Source organism: Xylona heveae (genome assembly GCF_001619985.1).
Source record: "Xylona heveae TC161 unplaced genomic scaffold L228scaffold_1, whole genome shotgun sequence".
In the NCBI taxonomy this organism is placed as follows: Eukaryota; Fungi; Ascomycota; class Xylonomycetes; order Xylonales; family Xylonaceae; genus Xylona; species Xylona heveae.
Genome location: NW_017264193.1, coordinates 435,626 through 451,735, shown reverse-complemented (window position 1 = coordinate 451,735; position 16,110 = coordinate 435,626). Strand labels below are relative to the sequence as shown.

General features: G+C 50.0%; 4 protein-coding genes across 4 annotated transcripts; 2 read left to right on the top strand and 2 right to left on the bottom strand.

The window, feature by feature from the left end:
- Positions 1 to 398: 398 nt before the first annotated feature.
- Positions 399 to 2,330, top strand: L228DRAFT_207164 (histidyl-tRNA synthetase, class IIa; the record flags this gene model as incomplete). Its single annotated transcript, XM_018329710.1, has 5 exons — positions 399 to 453; positions 537 to 624; positions 687 to 1,140; positions 1,222 to 1,893; positions 2,001 to 2,330. The coding sequence occupies 5 exons, from the start codon at positions 399 to 401 to the stop codon at positions 2,328 to 2,330; spliced, it is 1,599 nt and encodes a 532-aa protein (XP_018191566.1).
- A 1,565-nt stretch (positions 2,331 to 3,895) lies between these two features.
- On the top strand, positions 3,896 to 5,888 carry L228DRAFT_225693 (cytochrome b5-like Heme/Steroid binding domain-containing protein; the record flags this gene model as incomplete). Its single annotated transcript, XM_018330392.1, has 3 exons — positions 3,896 to 4,324; positions 4,747 to 5,538; positions 5,635 to 5,888. The coding sequence occupies exons 1-3, from the start codon at positions 4,024 to 4,026 to the stop codon at positions 5,886 to 5,888; spliced, it is 1,347 nt and encodes a 448-aa protein (XP_018191565.1). The 5' UTR covers positions 3,896 to 4,023.
- An 868-nt stretch (positions 5,889 to 6,756) lies between these two features.
- On the bottom strand, positions 6,757 to 9,640 carry L228DRAFT_264443 (cysteine proteinase; the record flags this gene model as incomplete). The annotated part of the gene is made up of 4 exons (XM_018334578.1): positions 6,757 to 9,166; positions 9,238 to 9,251; positions 9,323 to 9,463; positions 9,605 to 9,640. The coding sequence occupies 4 exons, from the start codon at positions 9,638 to 9,640 to the stop codon at positions 6,757 to 6,759; spliced, it is 2,601 nt and encodes an 866-aa protein (XP_018191564.1).
- Positions 9,641 to 11,724: 2,084 nt separating this feature from the next.
- Positions 11,725 to 15,900, bottom strand: L228DRAFT_225689 (hypothetical protein). Its single transcript, XM_018330391.1, has 3 exons — positions 15,761 to 15,900; positions 13,184 to 15,638; positions 11,725 to 13,136 (listed from the first exon to the last, which is right to left on the bottom strand). The coding sequence occupies exons 2-3, from the start codon at positions 15,533 to 15,535 to the stop codon at positions 11,988 to 11,990; spliced, it is 3,501 nt and encodes a 1,166-aa protein (XP_018191563.1). The 5' UTR covers positions 15,536 to 15,638; positions 15,761 to 15,900; the 3' UTR covers positions 11,725 to 11,987.
- Between the last annotated feature and the right edge of the window lie 210 nt (positions 15,901 to 16,110).

Sequence of the window (16,110 nt, the reverse complement as noted above, 5' to 3'; positions counted from 1 at the left end):
GAGATGAAGAGGTAGAAATAAGCTTCGCTAGTCCGATGTCATTGTGCATTGTTTGGACTACCGTAGACCCCTCACGCTAAAGGTCTCTATGGACATCTGTAATTTTCAACGCCAATATCCATGTGAAGTAGCTAACTTTTGATGATACCGAAAGAAATTCCCCAGTATCCCACAATTTTCTAGAAGCGCTTGGCCTGTCAAGTAATCGTCTTGCTCAGAACCAGTCGCAAGTGTTTTTTTTCCTGGGTGAGATCTCGTGCATGCTTTTTGCACGTCTCTTCCGTACTTGGTCTGCACCACCAGTCCGCACAACTCGCTTCAACTGCCTGACTATCGTGAGTCAGGCGGGACGCTGCCGCAATCTTTCAATAACCACCAGACGTTTACAAGAAGAAGAAATGGGCAAAGACAAGGTTTCCTTCCAGCTCAAGACCCCTAAGGGGACCAAAGACTGTACGCGCTCTGGAGCAGTGTCAGAAACAGACGCTATCACTTTTTTACTTTTTAAATGATATGTTTTTGCTGATTGACGATAGGGGAGGGCAAGGACATGGTCATTCGCGAGCGGATATTCTCGAGCATCACAGACGTTTTTAAGCGCCACGGTGCTGTCACATTAGATACGTAAGAGCTATTTTCAAATGCGGCTGAATATACACAATGTTCAACGAGCTGACTTGAAACAGCCCAGTTTTCGAACTTCGAGAAATTCTTGCCGGCAAGTATGGTGAAGACAGCAAGCTCATTTATGATCTGGCCGACCAGGGCGGCGAAATCTGTTCACTGCGCTACGATCTGACTGTTCCCTTTGCCCGTTGGCTCGCCATGAACCCGTCTGTGCAGAATATCAAGCGGTACCACATCGCCAAGGTCTACCGTCGAGACCAGCCGGCCATGACCAAGGGACGGATGCGGGAGTTTTACCAATGCGATTTTGACATTGCCGGCACATACGACGCTATGCTTCCCGACGCAGAGATTCTCCGGATATTATACGAGGTGTTTGAAGGTCTTGGCTGGGACGGCAAGTACACGATTAAGCTCAACCACCGGAAAATCCTAGACGGCATCTTCTCCGTTTGCGGTGTGCCCGAGGAAAAGATTCGAACGATCAGCAGTGCAGTTGACAAGCTCGACAAGGTAAGGATATTGTCATCTCTTTAGGTTCTGGGCTTTCTGTTCGCAATTTTACTTGCTGACACGGTTTGTTTCTTCTCGCAGTCCCCCTGGGCCGAAGTCCGCCGCGAAATGACAGAAGAAAAGGGCCTTGACGGCGCCGTTGCCGACAAGATTGGAGAATACGTTGTCCGGAAAGGCAAAGGAGAACTGCTTGCCGCGCTGAAGGAAGATGCGATCCTGAGTGGCAACGAGTCTGCCAAAAAGGGTCTCGAGGACATGGAGCTTCTCTTCGAGTACCTCGAGGCGTACGGCGTGCTTGGTCAGATTTCATTTGACCTCAGCCTTGCCCGTGGTTTGGACTACTACACTGGTCTGATCTACGAGGTCATCACGGAGGGATCCGCACCTCAAGCCGCCGAGGCACAAAAGGCCACCAAGGCGGCCAAGAAGAGCAGCGGCAAGCCTCAAGGCGAGGACGACGACCGCTCCGCCGACCCCAATGTTGGCGTCGGCAGTGTCGCCGCCGGCGGTCGGTACGACAACCTGGTCGGCATGTTCTCTGGCAAAGCTCAGATCCCTTGTGTGGGTATCTCGTTTGGTATTGAGCGTATCTTCTCGATTACCAAGGCAAGAATGGAGGCGCAAAAGACTGCTGCCTCGGTCCGACTTAACGAGATTGACGTCTTTGTTATGGCGTTTGGTGGCAAGGGCTTCACCGGTTTGTTGAAGGAGCGCATGTCTATCGCAAAGACTCTTTGGGATGCCGGTATCAAGGTACTATTCATGTCTCCTCTTCATCTTTACTCCTCTCTCCCCATCAGCTTCCCATTCACCTCTCAACCTAGAAGCTACATCCCGCTAACACATTGTGAAATATACAGGCCGAACTAGCATACAAGGTCAAGCCTAAGCTTCCCCAACAATTCAAGTCTGCTGAGATTGGCGGTGTCCCATTTGCCGTGATTCTCGGCGAAGACGAACAAGCTCAAGGCAAGTGCAAGATCAAGGAGCTAGGCCTGCCCGAAGGCCACCCCGAAAAGGACGGCATCGTCGTCGATCTCGCCAATCTCGTTCCTGAGGTGAAGAAACGTCTCGCGGACAAGACCGGCATTGATGGCGTCACTGGCGGCAATCTCGTTCCTGAGGTGAAGAAACGTCTCGCGGACAAGACCGGCATTGATGGCGTCACTGGCGGTATTAACGGTCTATGAGTCATGTGCTTTAAGATCATATCAAAATACAATGTGCGAATCATATAGACATGAAAATTAGCAATATAGCCAACATCTCATACGAACCAAAATTACTCATAGTATTATAGCTGTTAAGTAGATGTATCAAGCAAATTATTCAATGTACGGCCATTTTTACATTGATTACAAGTTTACAGGAAGTTATGCCATGTTATTGGTTCGCATTTACCTTCTTGCTATAGCTAGCTCCATCATGCAAGCCTTGTCGATCCTACCAGCCAGCTTCCAGTGCTCTTCATACTCGTAGTCCACACCGGCAGTTGTTCCCTCGTTCCGCGCATCTGTGACGGTTCGGCTATCGGATCCCCTGTACTGGCTCCTCGCTCCAAATAGCGCGCTTCGTTGTTCCCTCGTTCCTGACATCGGCAGGTCGGAGGCCGGGGCTTACAATTATGCCGAAAAGCGCTTCTTCGGATAAATCATTTAACTATTACAGGGTTATTCCAGGGGTCGGGGGGGTCGGGTCCACGCCGGTGCACCAGGCAGCAGTTTTTTTGAGTCTTGGACCGAGGACTCTTTGCTTCCAAAAGCTTCGTAGACTTGTTGGGCTCTCGCACGAACGGAAGCAATACACTTTATGTTTTTTTGTGGGTATTATTACGAGTCTTGTATCGTTTGAAACATCCCAACAGATTTTGTCAAAAGACTTTTTTTCTTTTCTTTTTCATTTGTTGCTTTTACTTTACAGAGTGCAGTGCTACACTTGGACAGCGCTCCGGAGGCTGTAGAAAAACAGAAGCTCCTACGAAATGGTCTACATACCTGTACCTGCAATTCGAAAGTCTTGATACTGAAGTTTGAAATTCTTGCTACGCAAAAGAATGAGAGTGTTGGGCAACTAGGAACTTATAACATGCAAGCGTAAGGTGCATAACTTTGCGTATATCGTCACTCGTCACTGGTCAGTGATATTCATATTACCGCGTATAATTGATTATCCGAAGGACATAAGTGCACCGTTCATGCTAGAAGCAAAACCTTAGATTTTAAAATATAAAGTGAAAAAGACGAGAAAAATGGAATAAGAACCCATAAACCCCACATAGTAACAAATAGGAGTGAGTCTGAGACGGTCCTCAATTGCGTGAAACTGACAGCTCGACAGGTTAGATTCTTCAACGAATCAGCCTGCAAGATGTCAGCTGTAACATGCTGGACCTTGCAGTCATGACGTTTTTCAAACTACTTGTCTATTAAGCCTGGACTCTGGACTCGGCCCAACGTATATAGTAAGTTGTTGAGAAGAAAGCGTCCACAGCGTCCACAGCGTCCATCTAAATATGTTCAACAAATTCTAGCAGGCAGCACTGCAGTGGACCAGTGGCAACATTGGCAACAGTGGCAAGCGGTAAAACTGTTAGACCCTTACTGTCAAACCCTATGTGACGTGGTTGATCAAGCCCTGTAACCCTGAATCTCTTAACACGTATCCGGACCCAGATCTGGGCTGGATATAACCATTGAATAACTATACTACTATATCCTAAACTGTCAGGACTCAGGACTCAAGTCTTAACCATTATCGTTCTCTTTCAATTGAATATTCAATATATAGTCAAATCTCAAGTTTCAACAAGGACTCGACTTTCTCGACGACGCAACGACACTCAGAGTCATTGGCTCCTTTCATTGTTTTATCACATCAACAACAATGGCTCAGGTCAAGGCTCGCCGCGGCATCGATTCCGCAAACAAGGAAATCGACGACGGCACCAGAGACTACATCCCTCTCCGAAAACAACAACAGCATGGCAAAACTCCCAAAAAACACATCACCGAGTATCCCATCACATGGACCAATTGGTACAAACACGTCAACTGGCTGAGCAGCACCTTTGTCCTGTCGCTCCCGCTGCTGGGCTGCATCGGGGCGTGCTACGTGCCGTTGCGGCTGTACACGGCGGTTTTTGCGGTGGTGTATTATTTCCATACGGGGCTTGGTATAACTGCTGGTACGTATTTTCTTCATTTCATACGGAGTATGCATAATCCACATCCACATCCACATGCACGATCCTGTTGCATGTTCCATGTTCAATATTCATACTCCATATTCCACTATCAACGTTCCATTTTCCACAGTCCACAGTCCACAGTTTTCAGTGCCCTGTGCCCAGTGCACAATTGGTTTCATTGGACCATTGGCATTGGACCACGGATTATGGACCATGGACCATGGACAATAATCATTGATATCCAAGTCCAAGTCTTTTGATCTCCAAGAGGTGGGAGTCGACTGAATATCAAAAAAAGAACCCCGGTTCAACCTATTCAAACCCAATTGCACCCCAAAAAAGAAAAAAAAAAAAGAAAAAGGATTCTCATCGGACACATAACTAGAACCACAAAAACTAACCAACGGTCAACTTCACAGGCTACCACCGCCTCTGGGCGCACACCTCCTACCGCGCCTCCCTCCCCCTCAAAATCTACCTCGCGTCCGTCGGTTCGGGCGCCATCCAGGGGTCTATCAGGTGGTGGTCCACCAAACACCGCTCTCACCACCGCTACACCGACACCTCTCGGGACCCCTACTCCGTGTCCAAGGGCCTTTTATATTCCCACTTGGGGTGGATCATCATGAAACAGCACCCTTTGCGGGTCGGACGCACCGACATCTCCGACCTGAACGCCGACCCCGTCGTCGTTTTCCAGCACATGCACTATCTCAAATGCGTCTTATTCATGGCCCTTCTTTTCCCTGCACTAGTCTGCGGGATTGGCTGGGGCGACTGGTGGGGGGGTTTAGTCTACGCGGGGCTGCTACGGGGGTTTGTCGTGCAGCAGGCAACGTTCTGTGTGAATTCGCTGGCGCACTGGCTGGGCGAGCAGCCGTTTGACGACCGTAATTCGCCGCGGGATTCGATGGTGACGGCGCTGCTGACGCTCGGGGAAGGGTATCATAATTTCCATCATGAGTTTCCCTCGGATTACAGGAACACGGTGGCCTGGTGGCAGTATGATCCGACAAAGTGGTGTATCTGGACCTGGAAGCAGCTGGGGCTGGCGGCGGGGCTCAAGGAGTTTAGGAGGAATGAGATTGAGAAGGGCCGCGTGCAGCAGTTGCAGAAGAGGCTGGATAGGGAGAGGGAGCGCCTGGATTGGGGAATCCCGTTGCACGAGTTGCCGGTTGTGGAGTGGGATGAGTTTGTGGATGAGGCGAGGGGTGGCGGGGTGAGTGTGGGAAGAGGAGTGGAAAATGAAGCGGGGAGTGGTGGTGGACAACGGGGAGGAAGGGGAGAAAGGGGAGGAGAAAAAGAAGGGAGAAAGCTGGTAGCGGTGGCAGGTGTGATTCATGACGTGACAGACTTCATCAACGATCATCCTGGCGGTAAAGCGCTGATCGGGTCGGCGGTTGGAAAAGACGCAACGGCCATATTCAATGGCGGTGTGTATAACCATTCGAACGCTGCGCATAATTTGTTGGCGACGATGCGAGTCGGTGTTTTGCGCGGTGGGTGTGAGGTGGAGATTTGGAAACAAGCGCGGTCACAGGACAAGGACTTGATGTTGTAAACTATATTGACCGGAGAACGTTATTAGACGGTTGACGTATAGTACAGATAAATTTGACCTCTCTGATCTCAGTCCATCACTCCACCAACTTTAATGGTGATGGGTCCAGTCCATCGTGACGAGACTAGAATGGAGAAATAAGGGAACTAGACAAATGGAATAAAGTACGACAAAATAGCAGGAACGGACGTGGCGCCGAGTATATAACGTGAACAGCGACCAAAGTGGAACGGCACACGGAACGACATCAACTATGAACAGAAGAATAGTAGATGATGAATTGGCATAAGAGTGGATTGAAAAAGGTTGAGATAAAGATGAGTAGACAGAGAGCAGGATGAATAGTACATACAAAAAGCCAAAAAGACAAAAGACAAAAGCCACCGTGGTATAAAATGCCCTCTGACATGATTCTCAAACTTTGTTAAACTGTAGCATCGGATCGTATGGACAATAACGGAAAACTAAAAGGGAACTGGAGACAAACGAAGAATTGGATTGAAGGCGAGGTAGAGCCAGGGATGAAACACAAAGTGAAAAGCAGTAAATGAGGTAAAAATGCTTCCTATATGCCCGTCATCATGACAAAAAAATGCGTCTCCAAATGGAAGAGCAAATGTGAGCGAAGAAAGTCTAAGAAAATGGGTCAAAATCCTTGGAAACAAAAATATCAAGAGCTCCCGTCTTCCAAGCATTCATGTTCATTTTCCAAGGGGAAAAAAAAAAGAAAAGGCGATTGAATAGGTCAAAACAAATGCTTTTGATAATAGTCTGACAATGATGCGTAGATTGAGCCCATTTACATCAAACACACTCGTACGCCGACGAAATACACCCGTAGATGAATATAAAATAACTTTCTCTGCAACTATTGCAAGATATTGGACGTTCTCTTTCGCAGACTGAACCGATGCGAGCGATGTCGTTCGGGCTTCTCAGGCGTAGAGGGCTGTGACAGAGGCGGGGGCTGTGTTGTCGTCGAGGTCCTTGCTTCAGCTCGTTGCGTAGGACGATCAGTAGCCGCTGCGGTGGCGGCGGCGGCGGCGGCGGCGGCGGCAGGGGCAGGAACAGCGGAACCAGCAAAATCAGTAACAGAAACTGGCGGTTCACCGACCGACGACGGTGGCAGTGGACTGGTCACGGGCGGAGCCGTATCCGTCTCCATGGGCATGCCCTCATGAATGACGGGCTGTTTGGCATCGTCTCGGTCTCTGACAAGGCTACTAACACCGCTGCCACTGCCTCCTCCACTGCCCCAAAATTTCGACCGACTTCGGAAACTTCTGCTGCCATGGCGTAAGCGGTCAAGGCTACCACTCATTCCGCCTAGGTTACTCGGTGCTGGCGCGGGCGCGGCCCCATTCTCCTTGTTTTCGCCTGCAGGAGCAGCATTATCCCGTGAGACGCGCTGATCTTCTTCGGCCTTGTGCGACAACTTGCTTGCAGCAATCGCAGCCTTGATGTCTTCCTGCTGACGCTTTTCGTTTTCCTTTCGGCGAAGTGCTTCCTCTTTGATTCGTTGCTTTTCTTGCTTTTCCCGCTCCTTCTCAGCTGCCTTGCGTTCCTTCTCCTCCCGCGCACGCTCCTTTTTCGATTGCACGGGGGCCGCAGTCGTTACGCCCGGGCCAACCCGCGGAGGGAAGCTTGCGCTTACTTGGCTCGTCGGGCTAAGCGAACTGCCGAGCGCAGCTGAGAGGCCTCCTGGGGAGAGAGGGGTGCCATCTACTCCTGGGTGGGCCTTGGGCTCAATGACCCCGGCATGTGGAGACTCTGTTGGTGCCGTGGTCGCGTGGTGTAGTCTCGCAAAGTCTTCATGCTCAGGGTCCGGAGCACCGCCTGTCGTCAGAGCGTGCTGTAAGCCGTTGGGAAGATCGCCATTGGATCGGCCGGCGAGTAATTGTTCAGTCAATGCCGCCTGCGTTGTGGCCTGTGCTTGGGCAAGCCCTTCCAATTCTTGCTCGCGCTGTACCGCCTCTAGCGTTGTTTCTTGATAGAACAGGACATAGGCGCATGCTTGACCGGGCTTGTCACCGAAAAAGTTTTGAACGTAGCTCTTGTCGACGGGCTCCACCATCTCGTCGTCAAAGAGCAGCCAGCCACGATCTTGCGTCTTGACAATGGAAATGTAGTGACCATGGTAAGGGCCACCGCCAATGTGCACCACGACTGCGTATAGTTCGTAAAGGCGGTCCGGGTCCTCTGCATCATCGGTTGTATTGAAAAGGCGGAGGTGGAAAGGATATACGACTCGGTGAAATAACTTCTGCAATCGTTGCAGATCCTCGGTATATTTGAAGCGCTTCAGGTGGAGCGCTAGAATCCGCGGCAATCGCTTTATCTTCATACGCTTTTCTGCCTCTTGTAGCCCGCCGCAGTTGTCACAGTGAAACTTGTTGCGTTCGCACAGCATTTCCTCTTCTGAGAATTTTCGCAGACACGATGTGACCGATGAATGCTGCTCTAGATCCACAGACAGATCGAGAAACGGCTCGTCGCGCTGCGACACGTTTTCACAGGTCAAGCATTTCGTCTCGGAGGTAAGCGTCCCCTCAAAAAGCTCATGTACCCATCGGGTCGGGTTCGGCAGTCCATGCGAGATAGTGGGGGTCATGAAAGACTCTAGCATATCCGGGACAGGACTGCCAGCTTCCACGGCTTTTCGTTCCGTCTCCTCTTGAACCCTTTTCGCATTCGCTTCCACATCCGAGACGACTTCATTCAGTAAGAGGTTCAGGAATTCGTGGGCATCTTGGTGCATCGAGGACCGAAACATTTCGTTCTGATTACGCAAGACCTCGAGAAACCGTTGCGGACTAACGACGCCGATTCGGGACGAATGGGCGCGGACGGCCTCAAAAATGTCCTTGAGCGAGGTGAATAATGATTCCGTCATGCCGTACGTGGCCGCGTTGGCGTGCTCCATGGCCAAGATTGGTCCGGTAAGCATCGCCTGCTTCTTCTTGTACTCGGGTGAATCCTTGACGTCCTCGGGTCGGAGAGGTTGCTGCCCGCCAGGTCCAGCTGGCGCAGACATGGGTTTGCGAAAGGATACGGTGGTCGGCGACGACACGGAAGGGGGCCCTACTGAGGGGGCTCCTCGAGCGAGGGATGTGGGCGCATTCGGGATATTTATTGGGCTTGTTCCGTTGGTGTCGAATTGTGGTAGGATTTCGGACGAAGCGTCCGGTGTGCGATTCGGCGAGATTTGAGGGTAATTCATGACCTGTTCGCGGAAGGGCACGGAGAAGTAGAGACATTGCAGGATTGAATTACAGTAGCTGCGGAGAGTCAGCATTCATCAGAACTGGCCAAGATAATATCGGGGTTGGCGCAATTATCGTTTCCATACCAAGTATTTCCAAACTATATCCACGAATAAAATTGTCAGTCATGATCGGGGGGCAGCGCAGTCTCCGAAATAACAGTCCACTTACGTTCTCCATGCCAAAGAATTTGTCACTTCCATCGCTCCGGACGGGGCCAGCGTCAACGAGCAGTTTCTCGAGCGGAGTCAGTTGCGGGGCATTGGGGTCCCTCTTCATCGGCGAACTGCCAATATTGGGGCTGGTGCCTCCCTAGTACACCATCGCATGTCAGCTCCACGTTCATTGTTGAAATCAAATGCTCCCGTAGCGTTGAGGGTTGAGGCCATTTCATTCGTCTTTCACCCAGAATATTCGGGGGGGAATCAGTAGCAATTGGGGGATTCGACGCACCGCGCTGGACTTGAATCGGCCAAAAAAGGACGACATGGCGGGCTACGGACTGAATATATCTCGAGCGAGAGCGATAGAAAAGAAGGGTGTCGTAGGATATGAGAGAGGGGGGGAAAGGGCCTGAGGCCTCAGCGCCTCCACGCCTCTCGGCGATGGTATATCGGCAGGGAAATGGGATTCAACGGCGTTTCAATCGGATGCCGCATCGGTGGACGAAGTGCTAGCAAGACGTCACGGCGAGGCGCTTGGACGAGCACAGACCACAGACAGGATCTCGAGCTCGTCTCTGGTTATATGGAAGTATTGAGAGTCTTGGGGAAATGAGGGAATCAATGGCCTCCGAATAGAAATGATATTGATCGATGTTGCAAGAGGCGCAATTAGGCAGTCGTATATACCGACTCCAGCCGCGCAATGCCCGGCAGTGCTCTCAAAGACGCACTACTAAGTGAGCCTCGTCGACGGAGAAGAGAGGATTAGTCACGCAGATAAAAGAGGAGCGGTAATGTCAAAGTCAATCCCTTTCCTGATCAACAATGTCAAATGTCGATTCGTATAATAATAATAATACAACGAGTGATTCCACGAGGTTCGGAGGTTGTCTGGGTCGTAAGTGAGGCAGGCTGGGATGATTGCGGGACTTAGCGCGTGTGTGTGTGTGTGCGAGTTGGGTGGATCGGGGATAAGGAGATGCCGAGTCTGATAAATGGCGGAACTAAGAACTAAACAAATAGAACTCAATCCCCGCGAATGACGAGATTTACCCACTATATCTCATTTGACCGGGGGGAACATGATTTGAGAAATGAAAGGAACCACGAGATAAAAAGCCATGTCAATCTAGAGGAGAAGAGTATCTTCAACAACGGTCATTTCTTTAGACTTGTCATGATTGGACTAAATGTTAATATGGAGATGGAGGTTGGTTACCTCGAGGGGTTGCAGCCGATCCATTTGAGCCCCTGCTGACGGTCTCCGTCTGTCATTCGTCGGTATATCCGCCAAGATGCTTTTTGATCGATTCAGCAACTTTATGATTCGCTACCCAAAGAGAAAAAAGCAATCTAGTTGTAGAAATTCTTAATTACTCTGAGAACCATGACTCGTTACTGCTGTGGTCGCAGTACCTCATCATGCTTATCGTCGTCGCTTCCATGCCCCTACACTGTAACCAAATAGAAATGATCAATGCCTGTTGCTGGTGATAAAGGACAGGATACTGGATCAACAGCACTGTACGTTACGTGCACATATTACGCAATCGCATTCCTCCACGATAAACCGCCTCAAAAACCTCTCCACGGTCTCCTGTATCGTCAGCAAGATTTGGTATCTTTAAACGAAGCCTGCCCTCGGTAACGACTGGGTAATAGGAGAGGTGCAATCTAATTTGAAAATCGGGCCATCGGACAATTCCCCCAGAATGGCAATGTCCAGTCCGGGGAATCAAAGAGACAGCTTAAGCGCCACAAAGCTCATCATCTGCAGTCGAGGTTAGATGGGGGAAATGACAAACAATAATCAAAGTACGGAGTAATTTAGGAGTAATCGTTGATCGCGCCCTACTAGGCAGCTCGCATAACCCACGCCGCACACATGCGGGGAAAAGAGGAAACTCCCTTCCTCCGTAATGCCTTTGGGACACGGTATCAGGGTCGAATGGCAGATTCTCTTAGCTAAGAAATTGCATCAAACGGGTAAAGGACACAGTCTTCCCCGCTGTGCCAGTTGAGGCTGTCTCATCCCCATCCAGCACGTGGCGTCCTCTAGTGTCGGTGCTTCGGGCCATCTGATGACAAGCAACTACAAGTGACATCCCTGAGAGACACCACTAGAGAATGGGGATCAACATCCCAACGCCGCAGCAACTTTCACGCCTCAATGCAGATCACTACAATCGTTAAAATGTAAATCAGCAGCCACAAGAGAGATTCGTAGCTTACGCTATCATGTGCACCAACAATGGCAAAAAGAAAACGACTAATGAATCCATGATGACTCTCTTCGGGCTTAACAAGTCAAGTGTCAGATGCCGTCACGAGGTGGATAAATGCAAAAGTAAAACTTAACAAATAAATGGTTAGGGTCTTTTTTGGACCAAATAACATGAAAGCAGAATTCCACCTGGTATCATGCGCACCTAAAACCAGGCACTGACTATACTACACCGTACGAGACTGTACAATGAAGAGAAAATCCAAAGAAAAGTTGCATACTTGTCAATCGAACCAACCGGTTTGATGGCATGCTTCAAATGAGAGAACAAGAAAGGAAAGAGAGAAAATCAAATGAGACTAAAACACCAGCCGTCCCATATAGCGCCGAGGCCCCACCAGCCAACATAAGAAATACAACGGAGAATTTGAATGCACAATGGAACAGTTTACGTATCAAGGTCCATTTCGGTATCGGACACTTCTGCATATCCACTGATGCGTTTGGCCCGTCGCTCACTCGATCTGGCCGTGCCAACTTGTTCCCAGAGTCGATTTTCTTCTTCTCCAGCCTGGCTCGGGTGTTGCTGGCGATATTCCTGGCGGATACGCTCTGCGTCATGGTCCCATTGTTCCACACGTCTCTTAAAATCGGCCGCATATTCGCTATTAGCCTGCTTATTGCACGCCGTCTGTTCTAGGTACGGCTGCTTCTCCTCGGCGCTCGCATCTCTCCACATTTGGCCCAATGCAGCACGAATCTCGTCGCGGCCTGCTTTGGCCTGCGGATTGCGCGTTGCAACCCGACGCGCCTCATCACAGCGCGCTTTACACGGCGCCCAGTGATCTTTTTGATAGAGCAAGAATGGATTAGCTCCGGGCTTTCCGGGTTTCAGTGGACGTGGCCCGAGCTTGGTGAAAATCTCGGTTTGAATCGCCGCTTCGTAGTCTTCGAGACGGGCAATCTTCAACTCATGTGCCTGGCGCAAGGCAGAATTTTCTGCTTGTCGCTTCTGTCCGGCAACGCTGGACAGCGATTCCGCCTTTTGTTTGGGCGGAACCAAGGGGGTTGGAATCTGGATAGGACCAAGGATTGATTCGAGAACTTCAGAAGCAGCTCGTAGTCCGGAAAGATAGGCGCCGTGCACCGTAGCAGGGTGCGTGCCGCATGTGGCTTCTCCCGCGAAAAGCAGATTCCCAATGGGCCGTGCCATGACGTCGTAGTCGTCCGGTCGTGTTTCTGCAGCCACATACGAATAGCTGCCTCGCGCGAATGGGTCCTGACTCCATCTCGTTATGATGGTCTCACGCGGCTTAGGGATGGTCGTGGGTTTGAAGATTTTGGATAGCTCTAGCGTTACTTCGTCCAGGAGAACATGATCTTTGGTGGCTTCGGCCTGGTGCGCCGCGTCGCCTGCCATCAGGGCAATCAATGTAGGTTGACCACTGATCTTCGTGCAGTTCCAGAAGAGATAGAGGCGTCCTCGGCGGGAGACGTAGTCTTTTTGATCGAGACTATCTCGAGATTCGGGTTCTCGCAATAGTCCGAACATGTCTCTGCTAACGTCCCAGAACGGTTTGTCATACACAAGGACAATCTTAAAGGTCAGAATAGAAAGGTAGGATTTAGACCCAGAGAACTTACTTTATTTAAAACGCCAAATCCCATGCGCTCGATGACCCCGAGCTTCCAGTCTGGGAGCGAAGGTTCGAATTTGATGCTACCCTTCTTAAACACGCCCAGGGGAGCCGTGACCACAACCTTGTCGGCATCGATAATTTCACCATTGTCGCACTCGACTTTTGTGGTTCCTTTGCTATCGTCTTTGGAGTCTGTGTGATAATGTATAGATTTGACAGCATGCTTAAATCGGACGTCAAGAGGGCTAGGTGACCTCCATATGCCTCGTGGAACTTGAGTGTATCCTCCAATAATCTCTGCATGCTCACCCTCAAATTCATTGCCAATGTCCTGATCCCAGCCGCCGAGACTGAGCTGGCTGACATTGACTGCATTTGCATACTCCAAATTTGCAAAATGCCAATTAACAAGTCGCAGGTCTTGCGGCGTGAGCCCCAAAAGTTTCTGGTATTGTTTGACGGCCTCGTCCATCGTCGCGCCCAGGGTTGGATGCTTAACCGAAGTAACGGCATCCAAGTCGATTGACTGAGATTCTGGAACACCCACTCCCAGCGCCCAACCCAAGGATTTTGCAGTGGCTGCAGCGGGATCCTTGGATGCAGATCCGAATGCAACATGCGCTTTGCCTGTCATTTTGTCGATACCAGCAGGTACTTTTTGCTTGTCTTCTTCCTCCGCTGGTACTATTGTTGATTTGATGGAGCTGTTCTGGGCAAGAGCTTCTTCCACTTTACTCAATGATCTACCACCCTCACCAGTTGGATCACGTCCCATCTCGATCAGTTCTCGGTCACCCTCGGCCGTCTTTGGGATATTTGGCTTATGGCGGTAAACACTTGCGCGATCAAGGATATCATTGAAAAGTCTCTCGACCAGAATGTCCCTCTCCTTGTTGACCGGAGAACCATCTACATCGTGCAGAACAGAATTATCCCGCATGGGATGATAGTGAAGTGCAAGTTGTCCACGGACCAATATACTCAATGGATTACCATGATCAAAGCCCGTAATTATTTGTGCCCCCATTTCAGCCGTACATCTTAGCCTCTTCGAGATGCGCTCATTCTCCTGAGTCCGTAGTGGATGTGAATACACCCGTCCTCCTATGCGGCCTCGACCTTCAACGACTACCACTTTTGGTGGTTGTTTACCATGTGAGGTCCAGTAGTCTGCAAACTGTGTAAAGAGGCCCTCTAATTGCCGGGCGCAACCAAGGCCAGCCATACCTGCGCCAACTACGACTATCGTTTCACGTCTAGGTTTTGCGATGCCGTTGCTGCTGGGACTCGAACTGGTCGAGGGTATAGCCGGAACTTCAACGCAGCCAAAATTAATATAACCCCGGCGCACAAGCCACTCGTACGCAACTTCTGCCAAGCTATACCAACGGTAATCTTTGGCACAGCCAGCTGCCTCCTCCTTTGTAACGGCCACTAGGGGGTTTCGAACCCATAGTCGAAGAATTCCATTTCGAATATTGAGGTAGCTTGTGACTTGAAGGCCATTGATGTGTTCTCGCAGCATCTGATATTCATCGGGATGGAGCGCGAATGGATTGAGTCGCGAGGAATAAGCAGCATGAATGCACTGCTGCGCGTAATCTTCCGGCAAGATATTTGATGGTATTGAAGACCTTGGACGCACGTCTAGCTTAGTTGAAAGGGAGTGGGGCGCTAGGCTGGACCGCGCAGATGAAGGTGCCTGATCCTTCACCTCGGGGTCTACAGGAAACGGGGCTGGAGAATTGTGTGACACGAGCTGAGAAGGTGGCAGTGAGGGAATTGAAGAGGAAGTTGTAGGTGTTTGGGCTGCTAATAACGTGGCTGGATTGTTCTCTTTTGTAGCGGGCTGTAGCTTAAATGTGGCAGACGATTTTTGCGCTGTTCCGTCAGCGGTCTGACTTCTGGTCGTTGACTCCTCTTTGCCTAAATCCGAGGACCCAGCTCGAGCGTCAATGTCGTGATGATAGCCATCGATAAGAGCCGGCAGGCTCTGAGTTGGCTCTTGTTCACTGGCTTGATCATACCAAGCATTGATGCCTGCCGACGAGGGCGCGTAACCACTATCGCCACTATTAATGTCGCCATTTATGAGCGCCGACGCATCATTGAATTCCGAAAATGCATCTGTCGTTGGGTTGTTGGTGAGCTCTCCATAGATGTCATTGCTAGTGTTATTGCCGACACTGGACATGACCCCGGTATCGGTACCATTCGTACCGCCCAAGGATTCGTCCTGTGCTGCATGTGCCTGTGCCGCCAATGGGACTTTTAAATTATATCCGCTTGGATTTGTTTCGATATCGTCCAAGGGCCCGGGGCTCTTTTGCTTGTCATGGCGGGCGCTGTCGGTCATTTTTGGTGGTCAATCTCCTTGGTAACGTTCACATGAATATTGGGATCAATCATCTAGCCATGTCCCAAGGGCAAGCTGTCCCAAAATGCAATCTATCCGAGAACTGTTTTGTAAACATTAGAATTGACTTGTAGGAAAAAAACACCAGATACGTCGCGCGCATTTATCGGCCGAGGAAGGATCGCAATTGGGCCAGCGAGGCCAAGACAAGAGTTCAGTCCTTACATGTTGCTGTTCTTCTCCAATCCCTCCGGCAAGCTCGAGAAGCTACAAATCACTCCAATGAGACAAACCCAAGGGTCGCCAATTCTCGCACGCAAATATAAAAATTGATTATTTCGAAAATTAATGAATTGGTCTCAACGTGCTGCAGAATAAGCAATAACTTCATTATGGTGCGGCAAGTCTGGAATGGGGAAATCGAGAATCGTTGATCACGTGACTCGATTCCCGAGTTCATTTCAATGACCTGCACGACAATAGTCGATTTCCATGATTCAATCAAATCAATCGAGTGGTATTCTCTCTTACTATGATAATTCGAAAATGAGTCAAAAAACTTTCCTCCGTCGTAT